This window comes from Corvus hawaiiensis, chromosome 16 (assembly GCF_020740725.1).
Source record: "Corvus hawaiiensis isolate bCorHaw1 chromosome 16, bCorHaw1.pri.cur, whole genome shotgun sequence".
NCBI classification, from domain to species: Eukaryota; Metazoa; Chordata; class Aves; order Passeriformes; family Corvidae; genus Corvus; species Corvus hawaiiensis.
In genome coordinates, this window is record NC_063228.1 from 4785014 (window position 1) to 4802852 (window position 17839).

General features: G+C 50.0%; 1 protein-coding gene across 1 annotated transcript; it reads right to left on the reverse strand.

The window, feature by feature from the left end:
* Window positions 1–5899: 5899 nt before the first annotated feature.
* On the reverse strand, window positions 5900–8549 carry LOC125333998 (galanin receptor type 1-like). The gene is made up of 2 exons (XM_048320335.1): window positions 8387–8549; window positions 5900–7977 (listed from the first exon to the last, which is right to left on the reverse strand). The coding sequence occupies exon 2, from the start codon at window positions 7879–7881 to the stop codon at window positions 6553–6555; it is 1329 nt and encodes a 442-aa protein (XP_048176292.1). The 5' UTR covers window positions 7882–7977; window positions 8387–8549; the 3' UTR covers window positions 5900–6552.
* Between the last annotated feature and the right edge of the window lie 9290 nt (window positions 8550–17839).

A 17839-nucleotide genomic window follows, 5' to 3' on the forward strand; every position in this document is an offset into this window, starting at 1 on the left:
CTGTGTTATGTCGTAAGCTCCTGCAGGAGAAGTTCCCACCTTCATGGAAGCTTAATGAGTCAGCCCACTCCAAATACAAATCTGTACTGATTGTGCAGGGACTCGTTGTTTGCTCCCATGCTACCAGAGCCCAGAACAGTCTGACAAAGCAGAACTGCTGGATGAAGCCTTAGGAATTCCAGGTTCAGTTCTCAGTTGAGGGAGGCAATCAGGGAGGTGACTGAGTCACAGTCCCTCAGCAATTATGCTGTATCTCAGGTGCAGGTACCGCTTGCTGGTTGTGCTGGTTGTGCACAGTCATGCTGGAAAAGGTGTTTCTCCAGGCATGTGACTTTGTGAGATCCTTGGGCTGCCTCTGGTACTGATTACAGCAGATTTAATAGTGTTATTAGTTTAGCCAGTGAGACCTTTATCAGAAGAGATTAGCAGGTGGATGAGAGCTTTAATATCCTTGGCAGATCTATTTCTCCCCCAGTAATTGCCTTAAGATGGTTTTATTTCACTGTCTGGACTTTCTCTCCTTCCCCCTTTTATCTTTTAGCTTATTTCCTGAATGTTTTGCCACATTTTCCTTCCTTACACTAAGAAATAGCAGCTCACGACTTGTGAGCTCTGGGTAATGGGATACATCTGCCTAAAGACTCATTCATACAGCCCTTTAATTCAGCAGCTCCATTCTCGTGGTGAATGGCTGAGGACAGGAAAGCGGGGGTTGACTGAAAACACCTCAAGTGGATAATGAAGAAAGGCAGAGACTCTTCAGCACCTGGGGCAGCAACCTGCACAGCCGGGGATGCTGGTGCTTTGTGCTTGGAGGTGCTTGGCCAGCCACAGAACAGTCACATCTGGCAGGGGCGGGGGGAGGCCACTGCTCGCTGCTCTGCAGATTGGCCCCAGAGAGCCTGGCAGAGGGCTGTGGCTGGGAAATGCCTGCCAGGTAAAGGAATGATTTAAGTTGGGTGATTTTATCCTACAGTGCACACAGCATTTTGTGCTCTTCAGTGCCATAAAACCTCACAGAGACAAGGGTAAGGCATGTGGGGACAAGTTGTTATTTCCTGGATCTTTCAGGTGCAGGAATACTTCATGTGTATTTTTTAAAATAAATTATCCTTGGATAATTCACCCACCCCCCGGTGTGCAACATAAACCAGTTGTCTTAGAGTGCAATGAGTTAAGAAGGAAAAGGTTGAGCGTAGAAAACATTCAAAATCAAAGGTCACATTGCAGCTCCATGAGACTTCCCCTTCTCCCCATGGGGTGAGGATAATCACAAGGCAATCAGTGCCCCCTGCTCTGGCAGTCCTGAGCCAGCTCCTCACCGGTGCACTCTGGGCATTGATTTCTTCTAGGGGTGTCTTGTAATCAGCAAGAGACACCAAACAGGAACACTCTGGTGTAGATTCCTCACTTGGAAAAATGTTCTCTGCAAGTGCTGCATCCATCTTTTTTGCGGAAATATTTTAAAATATTTCCTGGTGGTTTCAAGCGAAGGAGGAGAAAATCCCTAGATCAGGACAGCCAGGAGCTTCCTTCAGGGTCCGGCAGAGGAGCCTGGGGGTGGCTGACATGAGGCTGCGTTGATTTTGCAGCTGTGTTGTGTCAGTTCTGAGTCTGAGGGCTTTACCTAAAGGTGTTTAGCAGGCAGAGAAAGCAACTACTGCAGTTCCTGTGCCCCTGAGCTGACCTAACCAGTAGTCATTCATCCCAGGAAATATTGGGAAAGTCTTATATGATCCCTATACGTGCTAGGCAAGCAGTACTTTCCTGGAGGTTGACTTTCCCAGAGGGCCCCACCAATCTCTTTGGTTGTACCTGCTCATAGCTGCTCCTTTATTTGCTCTTCCAGGGGCTGCCAGTGATTTATTTTCATGACAAATATAATCACAAATGTAAACTGAGATGCACTGGTTTTTCCTAGAAGATTCGCACCGATACTTCTCTGATTCTTTACGAGGGCATCACAATGCACTGGAAACCCAGACAAGTCCTGCAGTCTCCCTTCTCTTTTAGATACTTCATATCAGAAGAGCTCAGGTGTTGCTGTGTGTGGGATGTGCCGTGGTGGAGGGAGTGCAGGAGGAATTATGCTGGGGCTGCTGGTGTTGTGGATAACTTGCCAGCCAGCTTCCATCCTATTTTGAAGGCCAGCATCTCTAAGAAAAATATGTAAAATAGCAGCAGGCAGGAGTTTCCCTTTGGAGGGTATTCTTCTTTCTGGAATGTTGCAGTGAAAGTGCTGACCCCTTGAGAGGGCTGATGAATATTGGAAGAGGGATGGATCTGTTGATTCTCTTGTGTTGCAGTGGAGTGGGCACCATGCACCATCCCCTGGGGCCCCTCAGCTCTCTCTCTGGAAGTGCCTGAGTGAGCATTTCTCAGCCTGCACTGTCAGCGTTACCGCGCCCTGCCTCCAGGTGACTGCGTCTTGCAAAGTTTTACCATTGATCAAATGATTCCAGGTCTGAAATCATCCTCTGCTCTTGCCTTGCTCTTTAACGTGGAGGGTTTTTTCCTAGGGGTGTAAAAACAAGGGTACTGAACAGCTCAAACAATGCTCAGCCCAGCAGCCAGCTCCCAGTGATGGCTGGTAGCACATCCTGGGAAGGAGCAAGAGTGGAAATTACAGGTTATCTACCCAATGGTCTCTAGGTCAGAAGTTTCATCATTGCTTTAAATAGCTGCTGATGGTCTTTTCTGCTGTGAACAGTCTGGTCTCCTTCTGGACACTTTTTATTGCTTTTAGCCCTCACCACCTCCTCCTGTGAGCCCACGGTGTGAGAAGAGGTACTGCTTGCCCTTACACATTCTGTATAATCCTTTCACTGGCTTCCCCTGAGTATTTTATTATAAGGAACAGTGATTCATCAATCTCCATACGAGGGCTACGTAGCAGTCGTGATTGTACGTACCTCGATGATACCTGGTACAAAAGATTGTCTCTCTTCCATCTCCCCCGTGGTTCACAGAAAATAAACCTGTCTCATCTCAGAGGCAGTACTGACAGTACCAGAACAGATCATGGAATATGCCTGAGAGAGTTACTGAGCAGCAGCTGCCTGTAAGTCCTTACCACAGCAAATGGTTTCAAGCATTGGAACAGTCTGCCCAGGGCAGTGGTGGAGTCCCCATCCCACCCCTGGAGGGATTTAAAAGATGTGGCACTTGGGAACAGGGTTTGGTGGGGGCTTGACAGTGCTGGGTTAATGGCTGGATTCAATGATCTTAGAGGTCTTTTCCAAACTAAATGATTCAGTGATTCTAAGTAAAGCTGTTTTAAACATCCTATTTTGGTAATGTGGTAAAATGCCTGTATTGATTTAAACAGCAAAGCAGAGAGGAAAGACCCGTGGGGGAAGAGCGGGACTGAGATGCATTAGCAGCATTGCTGTGGGAAAACATTGTCCTTGAGACACCTAAAGCTCACATTTTCCAGTCTGTCTGGGTACATTTAGAGAGAAACACATTTCCTCAACCGCACACTGAGTGCGAGATGTTCGGCTCGAGCTCCTCTGAGGAAACCATCTGCATTCACCAGCCAGAGTTGTGTCCACTCCTGATTCCTCGAAGGACCAGGAATCCCTTGAATGCCTATCAAAGCACCTGCCACCTGAAACAAGCACCTTGTGTGGCCTGGAGGACACTCAGATATCTCGTCAGCTCTAAGTATAAAGAGAGCTTTTATCAGATAGGAGAGGGAAGAGGCCGCCTTCCCAAATGCTGAGTTTTCACCTCTCTGGGATCCAGGATGAGTCAGCCAGGCACTGCTGCGTTCCACAGACCTGTTCAGGTTAATAAAATCACTGCCAGAGCCCGGGCAGCTCACAGGATGCTGTGTGGCTTCCACATTGACGTCACTGCTTCTCATTTACCCTTGGGTGAGAGTGACCGAAATCCATTACTACCTGGCAGCCACTGGGTAAAGCCCTGCAAAATAAATCAGCGTTCTGCACAGCAAACAGGTGTCTGCAGCACAAAAGGAGCCATTCAGATCAGCAGAGCAGGAAGGGATTTTTCATCAGGGAAGTGAAGACATGAATGGGTCATTAGAGCGAGGGGAATTCACAGGCAGAGAGTGATAACAGGGAGACGCAGGGGGAGATTTCGTTGTGGAGACGGTGGAGAAGTGATTGGAGTGTGGAGGATAGAGAGGAAGCAACCAAGGAGACAAAGAGGAATTAAGTGAGCAATTCGACTTTATTATTGGAAAACAGGGACACTGAATGAAACTGGAAAATACATTTAGAAGTGTGAAGAGGACGTAACCTTGCCCAGTGGGGGTGACTTTTGCCACAGTGAATCTCAGTGGTCAGGAGTGCTGTGGGGCTGGAGGAAGGCACGGGCACCTGCATCAGGAGGGGAAGGCTCAGGAGAACACAGTCCCTGGTGTTTCTGCCTCCATGGAAGGTACAGAGACTTCCAGGCAGGACCCAGGCACCAGCTCATGAATTCAGAGAAAAAAATTCCTCCTCTGGGATATTTTAAAATGTGGATATCTTGCATCTTTGACAGCATCATTTGACCCTGTCCATTTTCAGAGCCATGCCACCACTGGGAATAGAGCTGGTCTGGCACCTCCGTGGTTGTTTCATTGTAGTTTATTCAGGGCAGGATTAAATACACTGGTCAGGGCAATGTAGGGGTTACAACACTGTGTTACATTTGGTCTGGGGATGGAGAACATCTTTTCACAGATGTGGAACCAGTGGGCATTCAGAGCGAGCTTTTGATGCTCCTCAGGCTGCCACATTTTACCAGCCCTAAAAATATGCCTTGAAAGAAAATAAAATCTCTACAGGCTTTTCTCCATAGCTACTAAAAGATCAGGCAGTAGGTACACTGCTATATCACCTGCAAAAATGCAGATGCTCTCATCTCTAGCACACATAAAAGCCATAAATCTGGGCAGTTGTAATGTCTTGTTCGTTCATATAAAGCGAATACAAACTGTGGATGGCACTGCCTGGTAATGAGAAATCTTTCACTTCCCAGGCAGATCGTTGTTAACATTAAATGCTATTGAGTGATCATTACAAGGGTTAGGTTGAACCACTATTTTCTTGTCTCTATTTTTTTGACAACAAAAGGCCCCCTGGAAGGCAGTAGGATATTATATGAAACATGGATTTCCTTAAACATCCTTCCCTTGTTCAGTAATAATAATTAAAAAAGCCCCCAGTCATCAGAAGCCTGAGTTCCTTTAAATTCAAAATCCTCTTGCAGGGACACTGCTGTGTTCAGTCTGGACTTTGCTAAGAGGACAGACTGGCTGTGCCAGGTGCTGGGGCACAAGTAGCCGGGCATGAGCTCTTCTGGCGCCAGGAGATGGTGCACATCCCCTCACTCCTGGCATCGGCCAGGGAAGGAGTTCATCCCTTGTATCATTCCAGCCTTTTGGATCTTTGTTGTACATTTTTTCCCTCCAACCTGTTGCCTGGTCTGTTGTGTTTTCTCTTAGATCTTGGGGAGAAAGGTCTCCTCTATGCATACAGATCCAGTGCTCAGAACAACAGAATGCTTAAGCTTTACCAGAGTCTTTCAATGCTAACATAATAAAAGTATACAATTTATTTATCAAAGTCTCCTTTAAAGGAGAATGGATACAGAAACAGGTTTTAACCTACTTGTGATGCTCAGGAAAAGCAAGCACTTTGATTCACTCCTTCCCAGACAAATAGCATTGCATTAGTTGTTTCTGATTTTATTAACTATAAACCACTTTCTATTTTTATTTTCACATGCCATTGACTTTGTTTGGTACAGACACAGCTGAACAAGGCTGGTTTTTCAAGTGCAAATCATGTTAACAGATGTCCAGTTCTTTCCACTCCACACGCAGGAACACTGCTGTAAGAAAGAGAGCTGATGCCCCAAAAAATATTTTCCTGTTGCATTTCCTAAATCATGTCTGAAGCCCCATTATCCCTTCTGAATTCCCAAATGTGGAATGGGGATGGTTGCTTTAGTACTTCTGGCATGTTCTCTTCACATAAGGAGAATTTATTTGCAGGGAGGAGTGAAACAATACGAGCAGACAATGAAATCTCAAGTGGTGAAGTGTGTTAAATTCTCCATTTACTATTACTTTTTATGATGCTGTTTCCAGCTTTTCTTCACTGCTCGCAACTACAACTGATGGATTTGGAGCAGAGAGTGCCTCTTATCGCTGCTCTATATCAGCAAGTGTGAGCAGCAGCAAGCAGTCAAATTGTTGCTGTATCCAAACAGCATCTCTGCATCCAGGGATGGAGCTGCAGGGAGAGCTCACTCGCTGGGAACTTGATCTGTCTAATTATGTGACTGTTGACTGGGCAACGGGCTGCACATCCAGTTGTCCCCAGTAAAAATAAATTTGTCTTAAAATTTCATCTGAGTTAAAATACATCATCTTTTTATCTCACTACCTGTTTCTTTCCCTGTCACAGCATTTTTGAACTGGTATCAAGAGTTATTAGAAGAAAGCTCTTTTCTGTCATTAAACTACCGGGTTCAGAAAGATCTCTAGAGTCCTTAAATGCAGATGAGGGTATGAGTGGCACTTCCTGAGCAGAATTACAAGGAAGTGTTCTCACTGGAGACAGTGTTCAGAGGTGGATGCTGGCAGGAGTTCAAGTGTCCACACTGTTTCTTATGGCCATGACTTCCCTGACATCTCCTGCCCATGCATGGGGTGGTGGAGGGTCCTTTCTTTGCAGGGTCCACTGAACTCCGGTAAGAGAGCAGCTCTGGGACTGAGGAATGAGTTGTCCCTTCAGACAGAGAGAAGTTAAAGAGAGAGACCATCCTTTGGTGGTATTTGCTCTTCATTTCCTTGGCTGATCTGTAGAGGTTCCCAACAAAGCAATAGCATATGGGGTTGAGGCTGGAATTGGTGAGGCCAAGCCACTGGGCAAAAGGTCTGAGCTGCAGGATCCAAGGAGAAGGAGTCACATCCTGCAAAGATTTGGGGATGTTGAAATCAATCCAGATGTCCATCAGGTAGACGGGCAGCCAAGAGATGGCAAACAGCAGGACCAGGGCCACCACCATCTGTGCCACCTTCCTGCGGACCTTCAGCCTGGAGGCCGGCAGGGATCGGTTCAGGGCAGAGCTCTCCTTCAGCTGGCTGCTGCGGCTCCACAGCCGGCGCACCGTGAGGAAGCAGATGACCATGTTGAACAGGACGGGCAGGCAGTACAGGGCACAGAAGAGCAGGAAATTGTAGGCTTGCTTGAGCCTCTCCTGAGGCCAAATCTCCCTGCAGATGGAAAACACCAGAGGCAAGCCCTCCACCACCCCGATCTCATCCCGTTTGTTCATGAAGATGAGGGGCATGCATATCCCTGAGGACAACAACCACACCACCAGGATGGTGCTGAGGATCCTCTTCTGGGTGAAGAAAGACCGGGCGTTGAGCGGGTTGTGCACGCTGTAGTACCGGTTCACGCTGATCACGGTCAGGCTGAGGACGCTGGCAGAGACAGAAACAGCCTGGATGAAGGGCACTGCCCGGCAGAGGAAGTCCCCGTACACCCAGGCTTTGTAGATGAGGTTGCCCACGGTGATGGGCATGCAGATGCACACTACCATGAGGTCACACACGGCCAGGTTGATGAGGAGGCTGCGGGTGGCACTCAGGCTGGACACCCGACTCCGGCGCTTGCGGGTCAGCACCCTGATGGACATGATGTTGCCCACGAAGCCCACCACAAAGGACACCAAGTACATCACTGTGAGGCTGATGGTTACAGGCTCCTTCACAAAGAGGAAGAGCATCTTCTCCAGCTCTTCCCACCCCAGCTCCTGACTGCCGTTCCAGAGCCCGCCTTGGGTCTGGTTCTCCTCCTGCCAGAGCTGCAGAGGGTCAGGGGGGGCCCCAGGTTCTGGGGGGGAGGAATCCATGCCTGAGTCCTCCCGTCGGGCAATCTGGGCTAACGGGGCAGAGCCTGCTGCGCTGCTTCCAGTGCACCGGACATGGCGAGCTGGGATCAGCCCCGCCTGCAAGAGAGGGTGTGGAGAGAAGGGGTCAGCGGGGGCTCGGGGCAGCGATCGCCCTTCACAGGGAGCTGCCGGGCCAGCAGCAGCTTGTCCGCAACTTAGTTGAGAAGCGGCCGTAGCGCGGGGCGGCCGGGCTGGGCAGCGCGGCACCGGCACTGGCACCGGTCCGGCAGCGGCGGCGGGGCCGGCGGGAGCCCCTGCCCGGCCGCGGAGAGACGGCGCCTTCGCTGGGAGGACGGGGAAGGAGCCCCGGTCCCCCCGCAGCCCTCGCTCCCTCGCTCCCTTCTTCCCCCGAAAGTTGCGTGTCCCGCGGCCGCGCTGCCGGACCCCTGCCCCGGGCTGCCCCCAGACCCCCGGTCCCCCCCGGTTCCCCGTCTCTCCCGCGGTCCCGCGGCGCGGCGGCACTCACCGGGCGGAGGGCGGGCAGCTCCGGCCGGGGTCCTCCCGCCGGCAGCTCTGCTGTGGATGTGTGCGTGTGTGTGTCCGTGTGTCCCCGTGTTCGTGTGTCCGTGCGTGTGTGCGGCGGCAGCGCCCGACCCGCTGCCACACGCGCGTGCTCGCACCCACCGCACCGCCAGCCCGGCGCACTCCCCGCGGCGCGCACACGCTGCACACCCCGCACAGAACCCCGCATACACCCCGCACACACCCCCGCACACCTTGCACGCCCCGCACACCCACAGAGCCACACACACACACAGAGCCCCGTTCTGAGACCCCTGCGCACTCACACACGCGGACCCCGACAGACCCTACTCACGCACCTCTGTAGACCCGCACACTCGGTGCACACCCCCCCTTGCACACACTCGGCTGCACGCACCTTCCTACAGGTACCCTGCACACCCGCAGGCACCCTGAGCATCCATCGCCCCGCTCCCTCCTTACCCCCACCCCCCGCACCCACTCCCGCACCCACTCCCGCACCTCTGCGTGGCCGCGCCCTCTTTGCACCCCCGGTCCCTTCCCGTGCACCCCTCCCCGCACACGCAGGTGCGGCTCAACCCCCGCAGCCCTCTCGCACCCCATGAACACGCACACACACACACCACCCTCCCCCCGCAAAGGATTCCCCCGCCCCTCCGCCCGCAGCGCTGGCTGGGGCCATCCGGGGCCCGGCCCGGGATAGGCTAAGCTGGGACCAGCCGAGCCGATCCGAGTCGAGCCTCTGCCCGGGCCGGGCCGGGACGGGATGGACTGAGCCGAGCCGAACCGCGCCAGCCGCCCCTCCCTCCTGGAGCCAAGAGCCCGGCCCGGCCGCGGTGCTGAAGGGACAGCTCCGCCCGGGACGGGCACGGACCGAGCACAGACCGGGCACGGACCGGGCACGGACCGGGCAGGGGCTGGTACGGTCGTGGACTATTCCTGATGGTCCCCTCCTCCTCCTCCTCCTCTCCTGGGGTCCCTGGGTTCAGCTGTAGCAGAGCGGGGAGGGCCCCGGGCGCTTTACTTTAACACCCCCCACCGTCCTGAGGTTCTTGCGGATCTCGGCACGCCGAGGGTTAACACCACCACAGGTGTGACGGGAGCTCACCCGAACGAGGAGCGCTGCACAAAGAAACCCAACTTCTGGTCTCCTCTATTAACCTGAAGGAATGGGGAAAAGGAATGGTCATGGAAAAAGTCGCTTGAAAAGTTGAAGGGCTTGGCTGGGGAGCAAGGTTGGTTTGTAAAACGGAACTTTTGACTGGAGGTGCTCAGAGGATGCCAGTGAATCACAGGGGAAAATGTTTGATGAGGAGAATTGGTACCTCTGCCTGAGTTGTTTAGTTTTTATTCTCTTTCTTTGCCTTCTCTGAGGGAGAGCAAAGTAACAAAGACAGCCTAGTGGAGGCTGTTTGCCACTGAATGGTGCGTGCCCTTGATTTCACTGGGAAATTCCCCATCCTCTTTATTCTATGCATGTGAAAGAATAAAGTAAATATTTTTGGTCAGCCTTACGTGAAATGAAAGAAAGATCAGTAGTGGAGCTAGACTGGGAGGGGGGGGGTGGCAGGCAAATGTGACCAGACTGCAAACCTCTCCTGTGTGAGAATGCATTTGCTTTAAGCGTGTAACTGCTCATTCTCCTATAGTTTTGTGTATGTGTATTTATAGAGCTTCAGAGACAAACAACTTCCACAGATTAATTGCAGAGTGTTGCCCAGAGCACAAGGTACACATTATTCCATGCAGTGAAATGCACGGATACTCCCATGGATACCTAAAATCTGCTGCAGTTTCACAGCTGTTCCATGAGCAAATAGATCTGTTGCAATGAGGCAACTACAGGGACCAGCCTCGGAGCTGGCAATTGGAAATCTCCACGTGCCCGAGCCCTTGCCAGCCACTGACAGCCTCCCTATGGCAGACCTGCCATTACACATGGAAAACACAGGATGAAGGTGTTTAAGTCAACACTTTTAGTAGGGTATTAACAGAATACAAGGGAAGAGAGTACAGAAATGTGCAGGGGTTGTTTTGTTCAGGTAGTTGCCTTCCAAATGTTCAAGCTAATAAATATATTTAACTTCTTTTTTTCTCCTCGGTGCACTTTATTTGTGCATGATTTACTGCTGAGGAACCTTTAGGACTTCAGGACTAAATTACTAAGTTAATCAATGGTTTGATATAATTAGAATGAATCTGCTTTTGCATCCGTTGACACAACTCACAAGTGCCAAGTCATCTCTAGCAGCAAATGACGAATCCATACGCTGTGTACAGCTGACAGAGAGGACAGGGCATTGATTAAAATGAGTTCATTGATTCTAACAAGTTCAAAGTCCCCAGATAAATCAAGATGGGGAATCTCCAACTGAAAGAAATGCTGTACCCTTTTCACATTGGTTTGCCTCTTACAGAACAGATTTGAAGTGGAAGCTAAATAAAGTCCACTGGAGACAGGAGCCATCCTTCAGCAGCAAGGGCAAGGGGCTGGGCTGTGATCATACAGCAAAGTGCATCAGAAATAACCCACCAGTCTCACTGGAGTTACAGCTGTGAACAACTGACCTGAGAGGAGTGAGTCAGCCACTTTGGGGCTTTGCCAGAATCTCAAAAAACCTCACATTTCCCATGCCAGCTACATGTGCCCAAACCTGCCCTGCCCACTGCGCATCAGAGTCCCGGGCCAGGGTAAATTTAGCCTCGCAGCCTCAGCACAGCCTCCCTGCTCCCACTGCAGCAAGAGCTGGGTGTCACACAGAGCCCGCAGTGATGCTCTGCCTGTCCCAACAATGGGTGTAAATTCAGGAAACCCTGAGGGTTTTCCAGCTTGTGCTGGACCTTGAGAGTGTGAAGGTAGAGCAAATCCTCTGGTTGTGCATCTACTTACAGCAACTCATGTGCTCTCCCTACTCAAACTTTTCTCCCTGGCACCCAGGCTCTCTGCCAGGATTTGGGGAATACACAGCCCTGTGTGGCTCCCAACGCACCCACATCCCTGACCCCTGTGTGATGCCTGGCACCCGACCAAAGGGCTCTTGGCTCTCTTGGCTTTCTCCCAGTGCACATCCCGACATGCCTGATGTGTCTCAGCTGGCACAGTTTGAGGTAAAGGCCTGTTGTGAGGCTATAGCTGCTCTCTCCTCCTGTGCTTGCCCAGCAGGTAGGTGGGTTGGGTTCTGCTCACTTCACACAGATGAAACAGCATTAGGGCCTGTCTCAGTCAAGCAGGGCTGGATTGGTGCTACCGGGACAGGCTGCCAATGGTGCTGCTTGTGTTAGGTGAGCTAGGAGCACATTCCAGGCTGTTAGGGGTGAGCACTGGCACTGGTGAAATTGTTTCCCACTTGCTTTTGCCGGGAGGTGCTGTTTAGACTGCCCTTGGAAAGCACTGGATAAAACCCACCTTCATTGCCACTTACCCCTTCTGCCCCTCACTCTTTTTGACCGATGGCAGGGACACAGGAGAACCTGGGGGACGCAGGAGAACCCCCCAGCCCTCACATCTGCTCCTGTGCTGTGCACGCTCCTTCCCCCTCCCAGGACCCTGTTGGGGTGTTGTGTGTTGTGTTCTAATGCCGAGATAACCACAAGTGATACTGAATCCTGCCTCTCTTGCCATCAGCAGAGAGTAACAACATCACCGTGTGTTAACTCACATTGGATAAAAAAAAATACCTACTCTTCTCTGGGACATTTCCTTACAAATCTTTAACCCAGCAACAAAACTCCTCAAATCCTCTGTGCCATCGGCCCGGGGATCTCTGAGCCGGCTTTGCCGCTCCCTCTGCTGGTGACTCTGCTCCGTCCCCGTGCCAGCGCTGCTCCAGCACCGCAGTTTTGGGGCGGACACGAGCTATTTCTGGCCCCATGATCCAGCTCCTCATCACGGCTCCCGTGTTACATTCACAGATGTCAGCGCTTTGATGCTGCTGTGAATCCAGGAGAAAATAAGAGGCCAACGCTGCTCACAATCAAAGGCAATACAAAGGAGATGCCAAGTGCACTTCAGATTCTTTGAAAATAAAACAGCGAAGCAAACTAAAAACATCTGGGAATTGATGTTTGTTATTTGTAATTACTTCCATGAGAGTGAAAATCTTTGTTCTCTCACTAGTCTTCCCTCAATCAAAAAATGAAACATTTAAACTGTCTCCAGTGTCCTTTTGAGGATTTTAAGTGGAGAATGGGTGCATTTTTATGTCTGAGAATATTCAGTGGCCAGTTTTCATAAACAGATATGTGCCAAATTCCATATCTTCTGTCCTTTTCATTGGGCGCCTTTTAGATTGAGTGCTCTGGAAATGTAGTGGCTGAAAGAAAATGATAATTTTGAACAGAAGAATTTGTCTAATACAGTGTTCACCCACTCAAGAACAATGAAACACCATTTTGGCATTGTAGTGATTGAAAAATCTGTCTTTCAGATGTCTTTGCTTGTGGTTTGTGCAGAAATTCAGGCAAGCAGCAGGTTGGGAATGCAAGGCTAAACCTGCTCCTGCAGACCTCCTGTTTAAAGCCTGGGCCGCACCAAGTGAACTTGGCCCTCTCTCACTGAATGGAAGATCCTAAATGGATGAGTCAAAAGTGAATGTTTTAAGGAGAAATCAGTGCTTTAGATCCCTAAATCACTGCACACATTTACAGAGAAGGTTTTGAAGTGAAAATGAGCATCAAGTCAAGTCTTTGAGAAGTTAAGAGAGCCAGGACTTGGCAGAGGAGGCAGCTGACACATAAAGCAATCCTCCAACACTGCCTGCATTCATTCAGCCCTTCTCTCCCTGGAGCTGTGATCTAGGACCATTTACAGCAATAATGGGATTTCCTCCATGCCCATGTTCTGTGTGGTGCTCTCACTCTCTTGCTAAGTACAGGCACCACAAACCCTGGGGAGAAATATTTAGAACAAGACTGAAAGCAAAACCCAAATCAAGCAGATTTGGTGACTGAAGAAATCTGGTGGTCTGAGCAGGTTTGTGGGGCTCCATTTCATCCTGTTATGACTCCAAGCAGTGATGCTACCAAGGAGTGGTGCTGCCAGGGGAAACAGCATTACGAGCAGGGGCTGTCAAACCCTCCCTCCATCCTTCTACCTGCATGCTCCACATTTGAATATCAATACATCTTCCTTAGTGCTCTATACGCAGGTGCAACAGGCTAATAAATGGCTTTCTAGATGACGAATCTTCCTGGGTTTCCTCATCTGATTGCCATCTGGGAGAAGTCTGACAAAGGCTTTAAATTTGCCACTGTTTTGCCTTTTCCCAGCTGCAGAGGCTTGCAGAGGGAAATGCGGGGAGGCAGGAAGGAAAGGCTCTGCAGAAAAAAAACACTCTCAGGGCCCAGATCTGCTAGTGTCAGAGAGGAGATAAAGATTTTAGAGAATACAATAGGAGGGAGTTTGTCTTTCTGAGCAAGATTACTTACTCTCAGCCTAGGTGATACTTTGCCAGTAGCTGTCACAAAGCAGATACCTCAGGGATCAGGTTGCAATGAGACTTGGAATTTGAGCACATTTGCAACAAGGGCTTAGTGATCAGTCAAGGGTTATGTGTTTAAAAATCAGCTTTCCTATATTTTATACTTGCAATCAGGAAATTCTTTGGATTTGTGCTCTCTGGTTTCAAGAGAGGATCAGCTGGGAAGCAGGGAGAGATGTGATTCTAGTTCTGAATGTTCTCCAATGTTTTGACAGCATAAGATAATCTGTGAGTTATTATTTATTTTCGGCAGCCTTTTAGAAGGAATCCCCACAACTAAAGAAAACCAGGCAGGCAGAGGCTTTGAGGGGCTGTTAAACTCTTGTCAGGATCAGTTGCAAACTTTTTTCTCCCAATGCCTCACCTCTCTCTGTGCAGTGACTCATGTGGAAAAGCTCAGGCAATTTACTGAAGTACAATCACTGCCCTCTCATCACCACTGACTGCGTCTGTCTCTCTGCTTCCAGTGTGTGTTCACAGCACAGAGTAACTTCAGGAAATGAAAGCTGACAGTAGCTGCAGCTCGGTGCAAAGGGGGAGGAGGTTACGAGGTGAAATAACTGCATCTCAGTTTTGCCCCCAGTTTTTGAAACCAGCAAGCTTTTTGTGCCATAGATCACACAGCAGTTGCTAAGTCTTTGGAAAAGGGATGTATGGAGTAAGCAGAGAAAAATGAAGGGTTGGTGGTGGCTCTTTGATTATTGTGTGGGCTGGAGCATGAAACGAGCTAGAAAAATGCTGATTAGTATGGGAGAGCACAGCGATGGTGTCTGAGTACAGGTGGATGGAAACTCCTTGGGCTGCTGAGCAGCCCTGGACCTCACTGAAGACAAGGGGCAGACTCAGCAGTGCAGCCTGCAGGGGTCCAGCATGGGGCCTCATGCTGACTCATTAAGGCTTGGGGCAACACCTGATAGATCATGAAAACCCCACTCAACCTACCCATAGGCTCCAGGGCCAGGCCAAGAGCTGCAGGGTGAGAGCATCAGGCTGGAGACAGAAGCACCTGGTTCCCTCCTTCCTTTTCTGCTTTCATTTCCTGCAGGTGCCTTGGTTCCCTCACCTGCACAAGGTGTTATGACAGTTCTTTTTATAGTTTACTTGGATCTTTATGAGTGCTTTTTAAGACTCCAAAAATCTTACAATAATGTGATGGTGCAGAGAAAACATCCAAATCTCTGTAGGCTGTTGTCTTGTGCTCCGCTAAAACCAGAGATTTGGCTAGTGATGTCCACATGGCTTGAAGAAATAACATGATAAATTGCATCTAGCTTTGGCAAGAGGGTCTTGGACAGATTGTGGGACTGGAGGGCCAGCAAATCTGGGCATCAGGTTAATTTCTGTCACCCTTTCCTCAGGCAACAGTGATGCACAATAACTCAGCTGCCAAATAAAGTGATACCATCAGCTTCCAATTCTTCAACTCAAGAGCTGAGCCTTTCTTTCAGAAAATAATCCCTCTCCAGCCTTTCATGACTGGAGCTGTTACCTGCCACCATGCATACAAAATCAGGCCTGGGAGGTGTGCTTTTCTGACTGAGCTGGCTCTGGATGGAGATGCTGTGTGTTAAAATGGCTTTACAAACCTCTCTTTAATTGCAATGAAAGAAACATCCCTCTGCTTTCCACCAGAGACTCTTTTCTAGCTGCATCCTGGGCCTGCCTGGGGCCTCAGAAATGCCTCTTCCCCATCAGAACTGAGAGTTACTACTCCTTTCCTCTGTTTTCCTCATACTCTTCAGAAAAAGGTGGTACATTTGCCCAGCGTGTCCCTCAGTCCTGCCAGCAAGCACCTGTGACTCCTGAGCCTTTAAGGAGTTTGACAGCCCACAGGGGTGGAATAAGCAGCCTCTTAGATAAGGACTCCAAGATGTGAAGCAGAAAGTCACTGCTGATAAGGTCTGCACTTCTAGCAAGTGTTTGTGTGCTGGGAAAACAGCCCTTGGGGATGTGGGAAATTAGAGATGCCATAGACAAGGGGCCAGGGTCACTGAGTTGCACCACAAGGCAGCTGCTTGTTATGAGTGAAGATCTCTGCCGCAGACCAGCTGTTGTCCACCAGGAGATGCTCAGGGGGGCATTGAAATGAGAGGAGAAAGGGAATTTTTAGTTAAATGGCTAACACCTGCCCTCCTCCTGCCTTTCTTCATCAGAGCTACCTTCTAGCACTGAGAAAGTAGCTAAACCTCCAGCATCAAATTTGGTAGGTTTGGGGTTTTTTTTTTGTACGGGGGTGGTCATGTTGAAAAAAAAAGCTATCAAGTTGCAAAGTGAGTATGGGGCAGAGGCAACCTGTGTGATATTCTTGGTTTTTAGAACTTTCCTCAAAGGTTTTGTCACTGCATTGGCAACAAGTCCTTGCCCTTTCCCCCCCCCCACCTTTTCTGATATTCAATTGTCCCTTGCTAAGGTTGGCACGGCTGGTGTCCGTCAGTCAGTCCCACATCCCCAGGCTGCTGCTGTGCTGGTGAGACGTGACTGTGGCTGATGCGGGAGCTGTTTGCTCACCAGCCTGTGAGGAGATTGATGGAGTTTGCTGCTGGGGTGTGTGGTGATTGCCAGTGCTGTCAGTGACACCGAGGGGCAGCTCTGATCAAGCATCAGCAGATGCTCCACAGGAGATCTGTGAAACTGCCAGAGGGGACCCTGACCCTGGGAGTTCTGGCACAGCTCAAGCACGAAGGATTATGAACCCGACTTTCCCCTTGTTGATCTGGGGATGAACCAGAGCATTTCTGAGCTCATGGATCCAGTCCCAATGAGGACAACTGGTGGGAAAGGGAGAACCCACGTGGGAGGTTGTCACTTCTGTCAGCTTTGCCTCCTGAGAGATATCTCTCTTTCTCAGGTAGCCCTTCCTGGTTTGTGTAAGCCTTACAAGCAGCAATTGCTGCTTTATCTACAGATCCTGACTAGGATAGTCCCTATCCCTTCCCACAGCAGTGTTCTCTCTGGAACATTCCAGCTGGCTCCTGTGCAGCACTTGGCCACAGCAAAAATACTGAGCTTGACTGTGAGGTTGGGCAGTGAAATTCTGGTGGAATCCTCCAGAGCTGCACGCCCAGCTGCTGCAGCCCCTTCCCCTTCAAAAGGCCTCTATTCTTCAAAAATACCCCTGGGCAGGAGCTTGTCTCTATCAGTTCCCCACCCAGTTTCAACCCCCAGGTCATGAACAGGAAGACTGATCGAAATTTGGAGGAAGGATTAATTTGTTCCCTTTGATCCCCTCAATACCAGCACATGATGCCTCTCTGCAAGTCTGCTGTGCCAGCCCTGCTCCAGAGAGTTTAACTGACCGTTGTAATTGCAGGGCTTAATTTTTTTCTGGAGTTTTTCCTCAAGGGACAGATGAGGGTCACAGACTTGGAGGGCATCTCATTCCCCTAAAAACTGTGCAAAACAGCTATAAACAGCCAGCCCTGAAGTTTTGCTTCCAGCAGTGTTCTGTAGAATCCCAGACCTCTCTTGCTCTGCAGCCCCCTTCACCCTTGGCCATGTTTTGGCTGGAGGAGACAGCAGATAAAACCCTGAAGGCAGTAGCAGAGCTGGGGATGTGTCAGGAGAGATTGGTGCAGATGGCAATGAAGTGAGATCAGCTGCTGGCAGGAGCTGGGGGGGATGTGTCCAGGCATCAGGGCATAATCTCTGCCTGATTTTTGTGGCATCTCTGTATTTATTTGTACTTGAAATGCTTTTGCCCATTTGTCTGTGGTCGTTTGCACTTGTTTCTGGGGAACAATGAAAATGTGGGGTGCTCCTGCAGCAGTGGCTGTGGATGCAGCTGGTGGCCATATAAGCACAAAGTATTACCCTTATAAATAATTTCATCACTTTTCCTCCATGAAAAATTATCTGTCTTTATCAGCCCCCAAAAAAGCACAAATAGAAAGGGCAATTTCTTTCAAACGCTGCTCAGCCTTATCAGAGGGATGACACAGAGATCCCAGCAGGCTTGG